Consider the following 15,682-nt stretch of genomic DNA (forward strand, 5'->3'; position numbering starts at 1 on the left):
ACTCAAGGAAGGCTTTTCCATTGCCTTTCACGGGCTCTGGATGGAGGGGGGTTGTTGTTTATTCCAGCCAAAAGAAACAGCAGCGGGGTTTCGGAGTATGTACACTGGCTACACAGCAATACTACGGCATAGAACAGCCAGTTGGAACGACGGGGCTGTACACCCAAGTGACACGGAGTTTCACGGAGGGAAAAAACACACGTTTCCAGGCTCTCGCAGCGGAACCGGAGCCTTGGAAAGCACAAAAGGCTGCAAAAAAATGAGAACACCCAAGGGGCTGAAGAAGAGAACTATCTACAAGAGGAAAGCAGGGCGGGCTCCTCTCCAAAACCAAGGGGCAGGCTGGGGAGCTGCAGTGCTGAGACAAGCCGGCGTGACAAACCCTCACTGCCTGCAATGTTGATCGCCCAAACGAGTGAGTTAAGAGGATGAAAAGCAAGCTGGAGTGCCTCTTCTAGTGACTTTTCCCCAACAAAGCCTGTGCACTGCCATCAAGGGGGTCAATGGGGTCTAGTCTGAGCACTTTGACTCAGGGAGAAGAAGTGGCTCCACTTCTTTAGAAGTGGAAAGATGACTACTAAAGAAACCCAGCCTGCCTCTACCATGTATGAGTTTAGCCTAAAAAATAAAGGCCCCCCCGCATCCATCCCCAGTGAAAGTAATTGGACTGAAATGGCACAGGTCACCTCAGCTAACAGCCTTGAGTTGGGGAAACAAAACAAGCCGGCAGGTAAACAGATAAGGGTTTCGTAAGGACTAGGTACGCTTTACCTCAAAGCCATCCCTTGAGATTACCTCCACATGAGCCTTTACCTTGAATCCACTCATGATCAACAGCTAGATAATAAATTTCATTTCTCTAATAGTGTTTATGTGATTTGTCAAAGTACCATCTCATTAGCTGGTTGTAATAAAAACAAGCCCCTGCTTAACGTATGCCAAGGCAGCCCAGGTCCATCGATGTTCCATGAGCCACATCCTCTCCTCTTCAATAATAACAAAAATGACACGCAATATGGGCTGTATTTGCTAGCAATTTCCAACACAAAATCTGAACAGTTTCTCCTCAAGGCAAGGAGCTCATGATTTATGCCCGAAGAGCTGGAAGCTGAAGGCAGGTGATTTTGAGTAACTCAGAATGAGCTGTGTTAATTAATTTTGGGAGTGGACATAGGAAGCCCTTATGAGCAGCTCCCCAAGACTGAGCAGGGGAAAGTCGATGCGCTCCAGCTGCAGGGAATCAGCCTGCACGGCCCAAACAGGGTCTCCTAGCCAACAAAACCCATGGAAAAAATACCTGGGAAATAATGATTTCTCCAGAGCGCAGCACGGGATGGGGAAAGACCTCTCCGGTCCTAGTCTGGGATGCAGTGGGGATGGCCAAGTACTGGGAGGGACATGGGCTGCGTGGGGGAACGGGGAGCAGCTGGGACCCACCCAGCTCCTCTTATCCTGTAATACAACCTAATAAACTAAAGTCCCGAGATTAGGGAAAGGCAGAGGCTCCCCCTGCACAAGTATTTGGGGCTCTGCTGGAGCCCAGAGGGAAGGCCAGCGCTGCCAGATGAGCATCTCGTGCGCAGGATGGTGAAGCATTTTGCCCGGTGTTTTGCCGGTCTCTTTTTCATCTTCCATGCCCAGATGACTTGGCCCACACTCAGCTATCCATTGCACACAGTCCCATCCAGAAAACCACAAACCTCGTATTTTCATACATTTTTCTGAAACTCAGAGCATTGTCTTTGAGCAAAACGGGTCTGATTTTGCTCAGGCGGTCCATAGCAGGCACCTTCCCAAATCAACCAGAAGCAAAGGTGTGTGTCAGTCTCTTGGGTGAGTGAGACTATTCTGCCCATCTCATATTCTGTATTTGCTTATTTTTTTTCCTGTTACTCATGCAACACTAAAAAAAAGCAAAGCTGGGGAAAGTGCTTGAAGTGTTATACACACAGCCACTTTACTGAAACAGGCCGTCTACCCAAAAGACCCATTTTCAAACAAAGCGATCCAACAATAGCACTGACAATGTTTGAACTGGCATCGATTTAGAAAGACAAGCTCTTTGCTGCACCACACTGTCAGCAAGCGTTCAGTACAAATGCCACGTTACAAGACAAACGCCTCTCTTTTTTTTAAGACTTGCCTTCTATTTTCGCACCTCCGCTCCATTGCGTTATTTCCAACTCAAGCCCTGGATCCCAGCAGATCCATAGCGATGAGGTCAAGTCCCTCTGAATTTGCTGCAGACTTCAGCGCCTTAGGTTTGGTTTTAAATGTGGGGACAAAGCTTTCTATCTCTGTCACAAAGCATCTATCCCGCTCTTCAAAGCTTTCCAACGATTGCTGCAAACATCTAGTTCAAATTGCTATTGCTGTTGCAAATAAGGTCAGCCTGATTAAAAAGCAGTTATTCTAGCTGGAATAAAAATGGACAGTCTTCAGCAAGTGCATCCTATGTAAGAAATATCCTCTTACGGAACTGAGACAAGCCTTCACTGGCTCCAGGTAAAAGGAGATTGAGGTCACCTAACGACTCTGACATTTCTTGCAGCCTCTGATTCATTGCAAAGAGACCATATAAAGCTATACGGGAGATGGAAGCTAATTCAAGTGCCTTTTTGCTCTCCTGTACGACCTGCATTTAGTTGCAGATACGTGTTCAGGTACCAGCGTGAGCACCCAGCTCTGTCACCATGTCCCCACCTGCAGATGTGCCCCTGCCCGCAACCGAAAACTGCGGCTGGATGCTGCAGGACTGCAAGTCGGGCAATTCTTCAAGCAGATGGGAGTGGAAATACTTTGGCTCTGCTGTCTTAAAGATTAAATCAGAAGCTCCAGTCCACCCAATGTATGAGTAAGAAGGAGCTGGCAGGAGAGAAGGGGATGGAGAAAGGCTGAGGGTGATCGGCAAGCAGAAGCCTCTCGAGACGCAAACACATCAGCACACAACCACACAGCCCCACGCAGAGGAAGAAAAAGCAGCCAAGCCATCCCAGCGCTGCCTGGGATCTTGCCTTTGATGTGAGGGTTTTCAGACCCGGGCATCATCTTTGCCGTTTGCTCTCGTTAATAGGTTTGCTTGGATTCCAGCTCAGCCCAGCTCATTAGCCACACTGCCGAATCTGACACTAATTCTGGATGACTCCTATTGCTACAAATAAATAATAAAATTGCCTCCACGCAGGGGTTGTTTTCTTCCTCTCTCCCCCTAATTCAGGTCTGGTAGCATCGCATGTATCTGTTAATGAAGTCCATTATATCCAGAGTTTCTCAGCAAGTAAAAATTACAATCATTAGCCAGTGACTGATGAGAGACAGAAACACCATTTCTGCCCGGGCTGGCAATAACAGTACGCCAAGTACACGTCCCAGCGAGTCGAGCCTTGCTCTCCTGTAATATGGTACCCAATGTTCTTCATTAGCATTTCTCTTTTTAATAGAGCAAGACAGCGTCCTGCGGCAGGTCGCAATTACACACAACAATTAATTCAGGGAGAAACAATGACTGGTGTCGCAGAGTCACATTTTGCAGCGGGGTTGTCAAAAGGTGAAGTGGAAGATGATTAGGAACTTTTTAAAGCCCTGCCTAAAACCAAAAACAAAACAAGTGGAGGCACAAGTGACAGCACAGTAGAGGAGACATGGCTGGTTTCCTTGTACACTACTTTGCAATTTTTGTTTTAAATAGTAAAGAAACACAGCAATTATTCTTTTGGTCATAATACCCCAATGACAAGGACCGGCAGCCTCGGACCAGGACTTCTTGTGCCATTTGCAAACAACACACAAAGCTGGTTCGGCTTCTCCCAGAGCTGCAGCCGTTCTCTTGCTGCCCTTTTGTGAAATTAGGGTTTAATTCTCTGGAATAAGTCTGCTAATAAGGACTCCCAACACACCCATCCTCTGGACAGCGTGTACTCGCTCATCGCTCCCCCAGGGGCTGTGACGGGAGGGGGAACAGCAAAAGGGGGATAAAAAAAAAAAAATACGCCTCGCAGAGCACAAAATGCAAGAGAAATCTAATACCCCTTCGCAGAGTAGTGAGAGTTCGTTGGAAAAGAGGTACTGGTTGCACCGGCCGCGCTCAGCGGAGCGCCGATTTTGGCTGGAGGGCCTCCCGTCCTCTCGCTGCTCGACATATCACGTTCCACGTTCCATGTTAAGCCTCCCCAGGGAACATTTCCCACGGCGCCGAGGACACGCATGTTTGCGATGCTGCTGTCGTCCCAACGGCCAACAATAGAGAGGGACAATTTGATCTTTATGTAACGCGGGCAGCCGCGCGCTCTGTTCCCCTCTCCTCGGGGATGAGATGTTCAAACCGCGCGGCACAACAAGTAATAACAGTCTGAAGGGTTAAATACAACCATCGAACCCCTCGGGCTTGCCGGTGTTATCACTGGGGTTCCTGTGGGTGTTAGACGGGTGTAACCACGTGCCCCATGGTATTTGTTCAACGCAAGAAACGTAACCCAAAAGCCGAGCGAACGCTCAATCATCCCCGGGCCCAGTGATCTGCACCCCAGGGGAGCTCCTTCCCCCTTTTGCAGCCTCAAAGCCCAACGCTGAGATGCATTTACGAGCCCTGCACGCAGTGCTCAAACCCTTTTACAGTCTTTTGCTCCATGCATTTGTACCAGAGCCCTGCACGGAGGTGGATGGGGGAGGCTGAGAAAGTCCTTCCAGCTAAGGATCCCCACGTATCCGCACCAGGGACCAAAACCTGATGGGTGCAGGCAGGAAAGTAATATTCAGTTGGGCAATGCACTCGCTTTGGTTTCCGAGTACATCAATCTCTGGAATATGATTGCATGACAAAGTGTTGAAATGAAACTAACTCATTGCTGCTCTCCAGCCTTGGGAATCAAGTGAGTAACTCTGCAGTCATTAAAACAATGTGCTGGTAAAAATAAGCAGGAAAGGGCACTTAATAGGAATGCTTTGTAGTTACAAATATTGTATCTTGTCTGAGGTCATTCAGTTTTTAACAGGAACAGCCACACGTGCCCCAAGGTGATCTGGTTTGGTATTACTCCAGTCCTGTTATGGGTATACACCGTAGTCACAGACGGATGGACAGGGTTTTTTTTCCCAGCTCAAAACCCTCCATGGGATTTTGCCAACTGAGCATCTGCTGTCGGACTCACTGCAGAAAATACAGCTCTGAGGGCAGGAATAGGAACATCCAAGTACACGGGGAGAATTGGGGTCCTGCTTCTCTTCACCCAACAAGAGTGACGAGGAGGATGCTCAACTTTTTCCTTCTAGAAGGGGAATTTCTATAGCAAAGGAGAGGCTCGAGACAGAGGGGGTCACACTGAGCACCAGGCAGGCACAGAGCTGATGCTGGAGAAAGGGCAGGAGGTGAGAAAAGTAGGCAGAAGGAGTACCGTATAGGATCATAAAAGCTGCATGTACATTTTCCTTCCCTGAAAATGTCTTTGTGCTTTTATGGCAAGGAGCTGCTACGATTACAGCTTCTTTTATAAGCGAAGCACAAACCAGATAATGAGCAAACCTCCCACCGCACAAAGGAGGCAACGAAGGCGTTCTGTGAGCCCTGACGGTCAGGCTTCCCCACAACAGCCAAAGGCAGAGAAAATTGCTAAAACCCATCTTCATTTCACCCACTTCAGGGGTGTGAGCTGCTCGCAGCCTGCTTTTTCTTCCCAAAAGTGCAAAAAGGATCACACCAAAAATGATTGTGCCTACACAGACAGCAAGTGAAAACCCTTCAGCCAGACAAAGCAGCAGCTCGCACGTCCTGACCTCCAGAACAAGCCCACAGCTGCATCATCCCTGGTCTGGAGGAGTAAAGAGAGGGAACAAAAAAGGTTTTGCAAGGCAAAAAAAACCCAAGCAAGATATTGCCAAATCTGGACGACTAGGTAATGCACCTTGGAGGTTCACGATTTTAATGACACGTGGGAAAATCAAGAGCTCCCATCAGCCTTCCTCTCCCTGACCCCAACATTTGCTGGGAGATCGGAAGAGTTTGACGAAGCCACACGCAGATGCACAAGCCTGGGGCTTCCAGCTTTTCTGGCAACCAAATTCATAATTTTCTAAGAGAGTTGCCCCTCTTTCCCTGCACGTGAGCAAGCACGGAGCTTCGGATGGCTTGGCAGCGAAAAGAAAAATCAGGCAGCAGCTCGCTCGGTAGGGCTATTTCTCACCCCACTCCACAACCCCTCCTCTGGGTCAGGGCCACCCTCCGAAATCAAAGCTCCTTGCTCTGAACAGCCCGCGCACCGCTGCACCCATCCTTCTGCAACATATCAACCAAAGCCACTGCCCAGGCACGCTCTATCTCCATAGCTCATGTCCTCCATCAACGTAATACATCAGCACCAGCTTCCAAAAATCAACTATTTCTCTCTAGGTTGGGGTTTTAAAGCTTTGTCAGGATGCCTTAGAAAAGGGAATGTAAGGGAGCTGCCACAGGCAGGCAGCCCTGGGGGGAGTGTGGATACTTGTTTGCTTTAACTGAGATGAGGCTCCTAATATTTACCAGGAACCAGTGCCCGCCAAGTGCTGCTGTCATCGGGTTGCTGAACTATCTGGTTTCACACTCAAGAGAGCAGGGATGTGGGATGCTCCTGCCAAGTGCCATTTCCAGCTACTTGTGTCACCAGGGACACAATATAGGCGGAAAAGAGAAGGAGGGTTTTGCTTTACTGATTTACTAATCTAATTTACTACCCATTTGCTACTGCCCTGTGAGCAACTGGAGATAAGTGTCCCCTTGGAGTTCATCAAGGGGGAAGAAAATAGAGAAAACAAGGAAGCATTTTCTTTGGGGTGCCAACCCTGTGTGCCACCAGCCTGCCACTAGGCAGAGCCAGCACCCCCACCATGAAACCCCAACGCCTCCCTCCCCACCACGAGTCTCCAGGCACGCAGGAGATGCAATTGCATCATGATGGAACCCGGGCAGCGGACCTTACGGAAATAACCTCCCAAGAGCACCCAGCAGACTGCGTATCTCTGCATTTCTTTGTCAAAACAGCTGGAAAACACCCAGCTCACGTCTGTGATTGCAGCAGGCACGCAACCTGGGAAGCTCCCGTCCGGCCCCCGGACAGCCGATGTCCCAGGGGAGGCAATGGGTTTCCCCGCTCAGGGCTCCAGCAGCTCCCAGCCCCAGGACTACGCACAAATGCTGCCAAAGCCCAGGGCCACACGGGAGGACCCACTGTCTTCCACACCTCCTGGTCTGGGCAGATCATACTACTTTCTTTTTTGCATTTTTTGCCTTGTCCCGTGGGATGCAGGTGGTCATGGACTTGCCATTTCATAGATTAACATCTTTGAGCAGCACCTCATCAGCAGGAGAAAGTGTTTAGCAGCAGCATGGCAGGATAAGGATGGAGTGGGACAGAGAGAAAAGGGCCTCTCCCAACTTCTAGGGTCTACAGATAATCCTCTTGTGTATGGAAACAAGACTCCTGGCTTAAATATATTTTTTCATCTTCTGTGCATGTGCTGACTTATTCCAGCAGGGCTGCCAGCAGTCCGCAGTTTATTTTTAAAACACTAAACAAGAAAAGTCCAGTATATACAACAAACACCCTGGGAGAAGCATTTTTAGAGAAGCATTCTGCAGAAGCTAAAAAAAGAAGGTTGCTTTTTGGGTCAGCTTGGCCATGATCCATAGGGGACTGTGAGGTGAGAAACAGATTCTGACCTCGGGTTTAGAGAAACACTGAGCAGGCACGTCGCATACCGGCTGGATCCCAAACCCACGCTAGGAACGGGCACGGCAACGGTTCAGCCGCCCAAGCACGCCCTGCCTTGGCAGGTACCCACGCACGGTGGCCGGGCAGCTGCTCGAATGATTGCCACCGCCTCGCCTGGAGCCCCGAGGGCTGAGATCCTGCCTGGCTCGACACACAGATGAAGCATCTCAGTTCACAGCTGCCCAGCCAGGCTGGGCTCCACGATCCTCCCCCCGCTACGGCAGGCAGCTCAGCCTGCAAGGACATCATAAAAAGATATTGCACAGCTTCTTAAAGAGGGTCTAGATGAAAACACCACCACCCCTAACTGGGAGGCTGCAGGGAAGCGGTGCTGGGACGAAGGATGTGGCTCTCCCTCAAGGTGACAGCGCTCCTAATTGTGTCACTCCAGCCGGCAGGCCGGAGGATGCGACCCAGTTTTGGTCCCTGTTATGTGGCTCGCAGCGGTGCCGACATGCTGGAAAAGCTAAATTTAGGAGCCAAACAGGCGCGGTGTTACACACCCGGCCAGGACTCGCTCTGTTACGAGACGGCTGGCGAATCGATGCCGTCCACTTACCGCACACGTTACAGCATCGCTGCAAAGCCCTCGCCGCCTGAGTGGGAAGCGTTACCAAGTCACTCGGAATAAAATTGCCACTAAATGCTGTTTGGGGGGGTGGAAAAGAAAAAAAAAGCAAACCCTCGCTCTCTCTTAGGCATTGTACAAAATGAAAACGGCTATTGCTGCCTGGTAGAGAGTCCAATTACAAATAATGTGCATCCTCTCCCTGCACAAAGGATGAAAGGCATCAGAGCTGGTGGTGACATTTTAAGACAGGAGATGTAAGAGCGAATCCAAGCTCGTTGCAAGCCCAGCTTTACCCCAATAAAGAAACACTTTCTGCAGTCAATTGCCTTGCAGCATAGCTTGAAGCCCCGCTATTGATCTAGCATCTGTTATAAGCAGATAATCATCGTCACTGTGCCGTGGCTTCTATGACAGGATCTAAAAGCACTTTCCAGAAGATGGTTGAGGGCTGTTTTTCTGCTCTCACCTGCGCTTGCAGGCAGGCAGAGGTTTGCGGGGGAGCCCACAAAACTCTCGCAGGTTTGCAGAATTTGAAGGCCAGAAAAAAAGAAAACAAATCAATCCGACTCATTCATTTCCCAACCCTGCAAACTTCAGCTAACGGAGGTGTACTCCCCACGAGACTCTGCCTGCCACTCCAGCCCCAGCCCTTGCACAGCCATTTCATACCCTGTAATTTCCTTTTCCCAGCAAGGTGCTAACACACCGCCATCAAGCCACCGCTCAATCCTTCCCTTCTGCAAGACAGACAGCGAGAGCTGCTGAAATCCCCCAGCATCAGGCAGTTTTCTCCTGTCCCCAAAAGGTTTCTTGGAGCTTGACTCACTGAGGTCTGAATCCCGACAGCTCCCGACCACTTCCCAGCAGCGTGGGGAAGTTTTGGGCCAGGTACCTTCCTCCAAGTTTAGCAAGAACTGGTCAAAGGTAGATGAAACCGGGCTTCCAGCGCCTGCAAACTCCCCCCTCCCCACCGGCACAAGCACTTCTTATCCACTTGGCAGATTCCTTCAGTCTCCAAAGAAGGAGAAAAGGATGGGAAATTAAAAATAAATGAACCAAGAGATACACATCCATCAGGAGCCAGGCGTTGTCAGCCCAGGTCCCTGTGCAACTACTTTAATCAAAACCTCATGCAGTTTAAACTCTTGACAGAAGTTTAAAACAGAGATCTTGTAACGCTAAACTGGAAAAGCTGCAACCTTGTACAATAAAATCACGTTTCTCTGATGGGATCTATTTTCTTTAAAATCATGCTAAATTACGCTAAGCCTGTTCCTAACCATGACATCTGAGGTTTCACCCTGCAGATTCCTGCAGGATGCATGGGTGTCTCGAGGTGGTCACCGGAGGTGACAGGAGGAGCAAGCTCTCGGGTGGCAGCTGAAGATGTGCCATTTCTAAATCAGTCCGTGACGCCAGCCGTAAATTTTTAAGACACTCAAATCAAGAAAAGGATTGCTGATGGATGCGCTCCCCACTTGAAACTCACTTGCATGGTGACAGACGTCAGACTACCTGGCTCACGGCTATGCCACTTGCTTGTTTGCTATTGAGAGTGTCAGAAACCTTCCAGCTTTCTAGAACCTCCCCATGTGCCAAGGCTCAGCGAGCTCTGTAAAGCCTTCCGCATGCAGGTTATCTGCGTCTCCTGGCTTGAAAATGTTTGTCCCCAAGGAGCTGTTATTTAATACCTTCCTTAGTTACCAAGGGATGGGAAGTTTCTCCCATCTTTCTGCGGCTTTCCAAACACAGATGGGATTTATTGAAGTTTCTGCTGCTTTGACCTCATTAACGTTTTACAGCACAGCTCCAACGATGTGCCTACTCCTCGACGGGTGCCCCTCTACAGCCCCACAGCGGTACAGGTCTCCCAGCTACGTCAAACATCCTTGGGGAGTTTTAAGTGACTTCATCCCCAAAATGGCTCTGCTGTTGCCTTTCGGGACCTCGCCTGCGCCCTGCCTCATGTGGGACCACAGCTCGCAGCAGCTCTTTTCATAACAGCCACGGCGGGTGGGAAAGCAGAGACAGCATGAGGAGGAGAGAGGAAAAAAAAAAAAAGGAAAAAACCCCAGAGAATAGTGCAGGAACACATCCAAGCTGTGCCATAACCAGGGGGCCACCTGGGGACAGGTGGGATTTTAATTGGCATGGAGAAGGGGAAGCAGAAGAGGGGGCGCGAGCCCTGGGTTTGGTGGGGAAACGCAGCGGGTGACCCTGGGGTGACACTCATGGTACGCCCTGGCACATGCTTGCAGGGAGGAAGCTGGGAATCGGGAGTCCTGAGGCTGTTCTTGGAGAGCTTTTCTCCCCTGCGGAGAACAGGAGGCAGCATCAGCATAGCACGGCTGGAGTCCTGCAAATTGCCCCACTTAGGCTCTGGTCCTCTAAATTGCTCTCTTAACCAAAGTACATAAATCGACCTGATGAGCATCAGGGTTTTCTCCGGAGCCATGCTCCCCCACAGCCTCCAGAGTTCATGCTTCGTCCCCAAAGCCTGCAGGTTTTGTCCCAAAGAAACATGCCTGGTGCTTACCAGGGCAAACGCCTCGCTATGCTCGTAGCCTCAAGATGTGCCTCTCCATCGGCCAAGCATGGCACGGAGCCGGGGTTTCCCCACCACATATTTATTCAGAGGCGCTGCACAGCAAGGACAACCCGGCGCCAAACTCTGCAAGAGGCAGACCTGGCCAGAGTTCAGCAAAAACGGGGAATTAAGACACTGAACTAAATCAACGCATCCCCACCCAATTTCTACCCAAATCAGGAATTTCATGCACAGGAGGGTTTTTGACCAGGGTCCCACATTACTTATTAAGCACAGAGAGCAGAGAGTGCTTGGCACGGCACAGAAATCCACTCTTTGCACTAAAGCTCTTGCAAGCCCAAAGTAATTCAGATGCAGAAGCAATCTCAGCTGCCGGGAAGGAACTTGAAGAGCAAAACACAAAGGGAGCCTGTGCAGGGATACAGAGAAAGAAAGAAGAGCTGCTGGCTAGATGCAAGCAGGGGACACCGATCACATGGAAAAAAGGATGGAGCGGAGGTAAAGGAAGCAGGTCAGGGAAAATCCAAGGATGGCTGGGGCCGCTCCTGCTAAAATGCACCCGATAGCGGGGGCTTGCTCAGGGCTGCAGGTCCCACAGCCCCCCCCTGCAAGAGCCTTCCAGCAGTGCCTGCTGCGAGCCATACACCGGGACCGGCAGAGCCTGAAAACGCCAGGGAGATGCTCGGAGACCCGGGCAGAGCAAGCGTATGGACGGAGGCACCTGGACTGCGAGAGCCACCCGGCCCGTTACAGCCGGGAAAACATCTAGTGCCACGCTCACCTCCCCAGAGCTTGCCACCAACACACCAGCTCGGGTTGCTCACTGCAAACCCATGCAGAGATGCCTTCTGCTCCCAGGCACAGGCCCTGCACGTCTTGCTTGCAGTGCCACCTGCCGCCAACGGCAATGCTCTTCAGACACTGGAAGGGGACAACAGCAACGCAGAGCAATGAACTTCCTGCTGTTACATCAGCTTTCCCTGTCCTTTAACAGCAGCCAAACTCTTGATCCAAAAAGCAATGCTATTTCCCAAGCTGCAGGCGTCCCACAAGTCGCAGGCGTAGCAGCAGACGCTAATAAAGTACTTTTTTTTTCTTTCCCTTTTATGCAGTTTCTCGCTGGAGCCGGTCTCTCCCCCCAGAGACCACATCCTGAATCTTGTTCATTGATTCTTTATGCTAAATGATGACTCTGCAGTCGAAATAATGTGGCATATTCTAGTTTGCATTTCAGGCACCGTGAGACTTTTTAATAATGAGTTGCATGAAAAATTAGGGAGGCTGCAACAAAGAGCTCCGACGGAGGTTTCCAAAGTGACTCACAGCCAGGAGAGTCTCGCTTTTCCAAAGCCCAGCATGAGACAATCTCAAGAGCCCCCGCACTCAGAGAGAGCCGAGTCCTCCCCCTCTGAAAAAATAAGGCCTTTTTGAGGAGACTTCCCCAGGGTGAGAATCCCTGCAGGGAGGTTTGGCGGGCGGTTTTGGGAATCTTGGCTGAGGTGACATCCCGTTCCCATGAGCGCTCGCGGGGAGAAGGTTTCACCCCACACCTCAGCAGTGCTGCGGGATGGGAGTCACCTCGTCCTTCAGCCAGCCTGGGCTCCCCGCTCGGCACACTGGCTCTCCAACTCCCCAAAATGGGGCCAGCAACGATTCTTGCTGCTCTCGCAGGGAGGTAGCAAACCGCAGTGGCAAAGGGCAGCAAAGACTTTTCCAGTCTCGGCTCCCAAAGTGGTATCGCACCCAGCAGATGGTATAGCACCCACAGGGACAGCGAGCATCACCCGTGCACAGGTATCCCTGCTCCTGCTTGGGGCTGGCTTGCTGCCAGCTCTGCAGCTCTTTGCCAGACTTTGCAGCATGATGGAGGGGGAATTTCTTCAGGTTAACTTTTGGCTGGTTTTGCTTCCTACCATCCACATAACCAGCTGCCAACATATTTCAAGGGGAAGCAGCGGGCAACATATACAGCACAGCCCCCCACCGGGGGTTAATGCCATTTATGCTCAGTCCCAGTGGTGGCCAGTGCCTGGCTGCTGGGGTGGGAGGTATGGCAGGAGGCAGCTGAAAGATGGGTTTGATTGCTCTGCCCCCTCTCCCAAGCTCAGCTCCTAATTCCTTCTGCATCCCGTACGGGATCCCGCCTTCACCTCCTCTGTGACACCCATCACAGCTACCCCCAGCCCCAGGAGTTCTCTCTGCAGCACAGCTCCCTGCTCACCCACCTCTAACACCTAATAACTGAACACTGCTCTCCCCACCCAGCCCAGCAGACTTCCCCAAAAGAGGTTTTTCCTCCAACGCTGGCCAAAGGAGACCGCCCTGTAGCTGGCAAAGGAAGACAAAAAATGACAGGGTGGCTGGCGCGCAGGCAGCTCTTACCACATTCCAGAAGAGCGGGTTGAAGGCGATGGAGAGGACAGCCACAATGAAGCCAGAGTCGGTCACATCCACGTAGCCAAAGAGCCGTGCCATGGCTGTCACATCCACCTGGGGGGAAGAGCCAGTTACTGGGGGTGCGGGTTCCTGCAGGGGCACCGGGCATTGTACCCGAATACGGGGCACTTCACCTCAAACCAAACGCGTCAGCTGCCCTGCGAGAGCGGACAAATCTTTTAACGGCCCCGAGCAACACGCTGTGTTAGGGTGCAAAGCCAAGAAGAGGGGTGGGGGGTCCTCCAAGCTGTCTCCCCACACCTCGGGGGCACAGGGCTCTCGGGGAGCCGCACGTTTGCAGCAGTGCCCAGAAGGACACAGGCACTGCGAGGACACTGCTGCTGTGAGGACGAGAACCAGCGCTACGGGGCAGCTGCCAACCCAAGCGCATTTCCAAGCCGCAGGAAAGGGAGCACTGTTTCACAGCACCTCGGTGTCCCCAGGGACGGAGAACTGTCCCAGGGCTGCTGGTCTGCGTGGAGATGCCAAGCAATGGACTGTGTCAGCCTCAAACTTGCCTTCCCTAAAGTAAGGGTGATGCAACGCCCCTCCACAGTGAGGGGGGATGCATTTGCACTGTAAGAAGCTGCAAAAGACTTTCCTGTCTTACTTAACGACAACAACAACAAAAAGCCCTTAAAGCTCACTGTTCTTCCCCCTTTCTCCTTTTAAGAAAGAGATATTTTTCCCAGGACGGCTCCCTGACACTGTCAGCATTTTTACGTGCAATAAGCCATGCTGCTTCTCCCTCCCTGCCCCCTCTCCCAGCAGTGGTATTTGGATGAAAAACAGCCAGAGCCTTTCTTTTTTTTTTTTTTTTCCTAAAAAACTTTGAAAACAAAAGACAAAATAGCCCAGCCCAAGCCCTTCCCTCGCTTGAATCAGAATCAAGACAACATTGAGACGTGGAAGGTTTTTGCTTCCCAAACACAGCTGTGTTTGCAAGTCCTTCGGATGCCAGGGGACAGGAAAGGCTCAAAAAGGCATCGGCTCCACCTCGCCCCTCTGGGAGAGAAATTCCCACTGGCTCCTCATGGGTTCTTTGAAGGAATCAGAACTGCAGTGGGATTCATGGAGAGGGGCTGCTAAACCTGGCACCTCTTGTAGCCAAGAGCAGAGGCCCTGGCAACGGCTCCCGTGCTGTCCTGCCCCCAGTGCAAAGTGCACGAGCAAAGGCCGTACAGCCCCGGGGAAATGGGGGGAACCTTTCGGGGGTCCGCAGCTGCCTTCAAACCGCCCCAGCTCCCAGGAACTCCTCCATCCAAGCCCTCGGGATGCAGTTGCTGGCAAGGAACGAAGGGAACAGCCCCCAGGGCCTGATCCTGACCCATCTCCCCCTATTCCTACCCTTCCCGGCCTCTCCTCGCCTCCCTTCACCCCCAAGCAGCCCTTCACCATCAGACCTCGTCCCTTCAAACCGAGTGCTGTCAAGCCGTTAACCTGGGCACCCAGAGAACTGCTGGTGCTGGGGCCAAACTGTCTGGTCCCGCTTCAGTTGCAAACCCGTGGGACTAGGACAGCTTCTATCCTCTCGTTTCGTACAGAGCTGAGCACACTGCCAGCACGGGCTGAACAAAAGCTTCTTGACCTACTAACTCCCGGCTGGCAACATCGTTAACATTGCACTCACCTTCTTCTCTCCTCCTCAACAACCAAATTTGCCGCTGCCAGCGGGAGGCGGATTGGCCTGTGCCTAGTATGTGCTTTTAGGGATAAAAGAGGAGCCCCTTAGGATGAGGCGTCTCTGCAAGCTGCTGGGACAGCCAGGTAACAGGCACAGAACATTCAACTTTGCCCCCTCCTCCCCAACAGGGGATAAATAATGGTGGAAAACACTGCCCGCTTGCCTGCGACCCAAGGTCAGGGAGGGCAAGAACTGCACGGGCACTCGGGCAAGAGCTTCACGGGCACCCGAGAGCTGCATGGGCACCCAGGCAGGGTCTGCACAGGCACCCAGGGGAGAGCTACATGGGTACCTGGGTGTTAGCTGCATGGGCACCCAGGCAAGAGCTGCACAGGCACCCAGACAAGGTCTGCACAGGCACCCAGACAAGGTCTGCATGGACACCAGGGTGAGAGCTTCATGGGCACCCAGGCAAGAGCTGCACAGGCACCCAGACAGGGTCTGCACGGGCACCTGGGCATGGTCTGCACGGGCACCTGGGCGAGAGCTGCAGGGACACCGGGGCAAGAGCTGCACGGGCACCCAGACTGGGTCTGCAAGGGCACCCTGGTGAGAGCTGCACGGGCACCCAAGAGCTTCATGGGCACCCAGACAGGGTCTGCACCGGCACCCTGGTGGGAACGGCATGGGCACCCTGGTGGAAGCTGCATGGGCACCCAGACAGGGTCTGCACGGGCTGCACGGCCGAGCCGTGGGCTGCACCA

At 52.0% G+C, this 15,682-nt stretch overlaps 1 protein-coding gene across 1 annotated transcript in view; it reads right to left on the reverse strand.

The window, feature by feature from the left end:
• PEMT (phosphatidylethanolamine N-methyltransferase) overlaps positions 1-13,342 on the reverse strand; it is a 39,165-nt gene extending 25,823 nt beyond the window's left edge. The window contains exon 1 of the mRNA XM_010570378.1: positions 13,241-13,342. Within this exon, the coding sequence (XP_010568680.1) occupies positions 13,241-13,333 (93 nt within the window). The 5' untranslated portion in view covers positions 13,334-13,342. The remainder of the gene's footprint in view (positions 1-13,240) is intronic.
• Positions 13,343-15,682: the final 2,340 nt, after the last annotated feature.

This window comes from Haliaeetus leucocephalus, unplaced genomic scaffold (assembly GCF_000737465.1).
Source record: "Haliaeetus leucocephalus isolate CR32 unplaced genomic scaffold, Haliaeetus_leucocephalus-4.0 Scaffold295, whole genome shotgun sequence".
NCBI lineage: Eukaryota > Metazoa > Chordata > Aves > Accipitriformes > Accipitridae > Haliaeetus > Haliaeetus leucocephalus.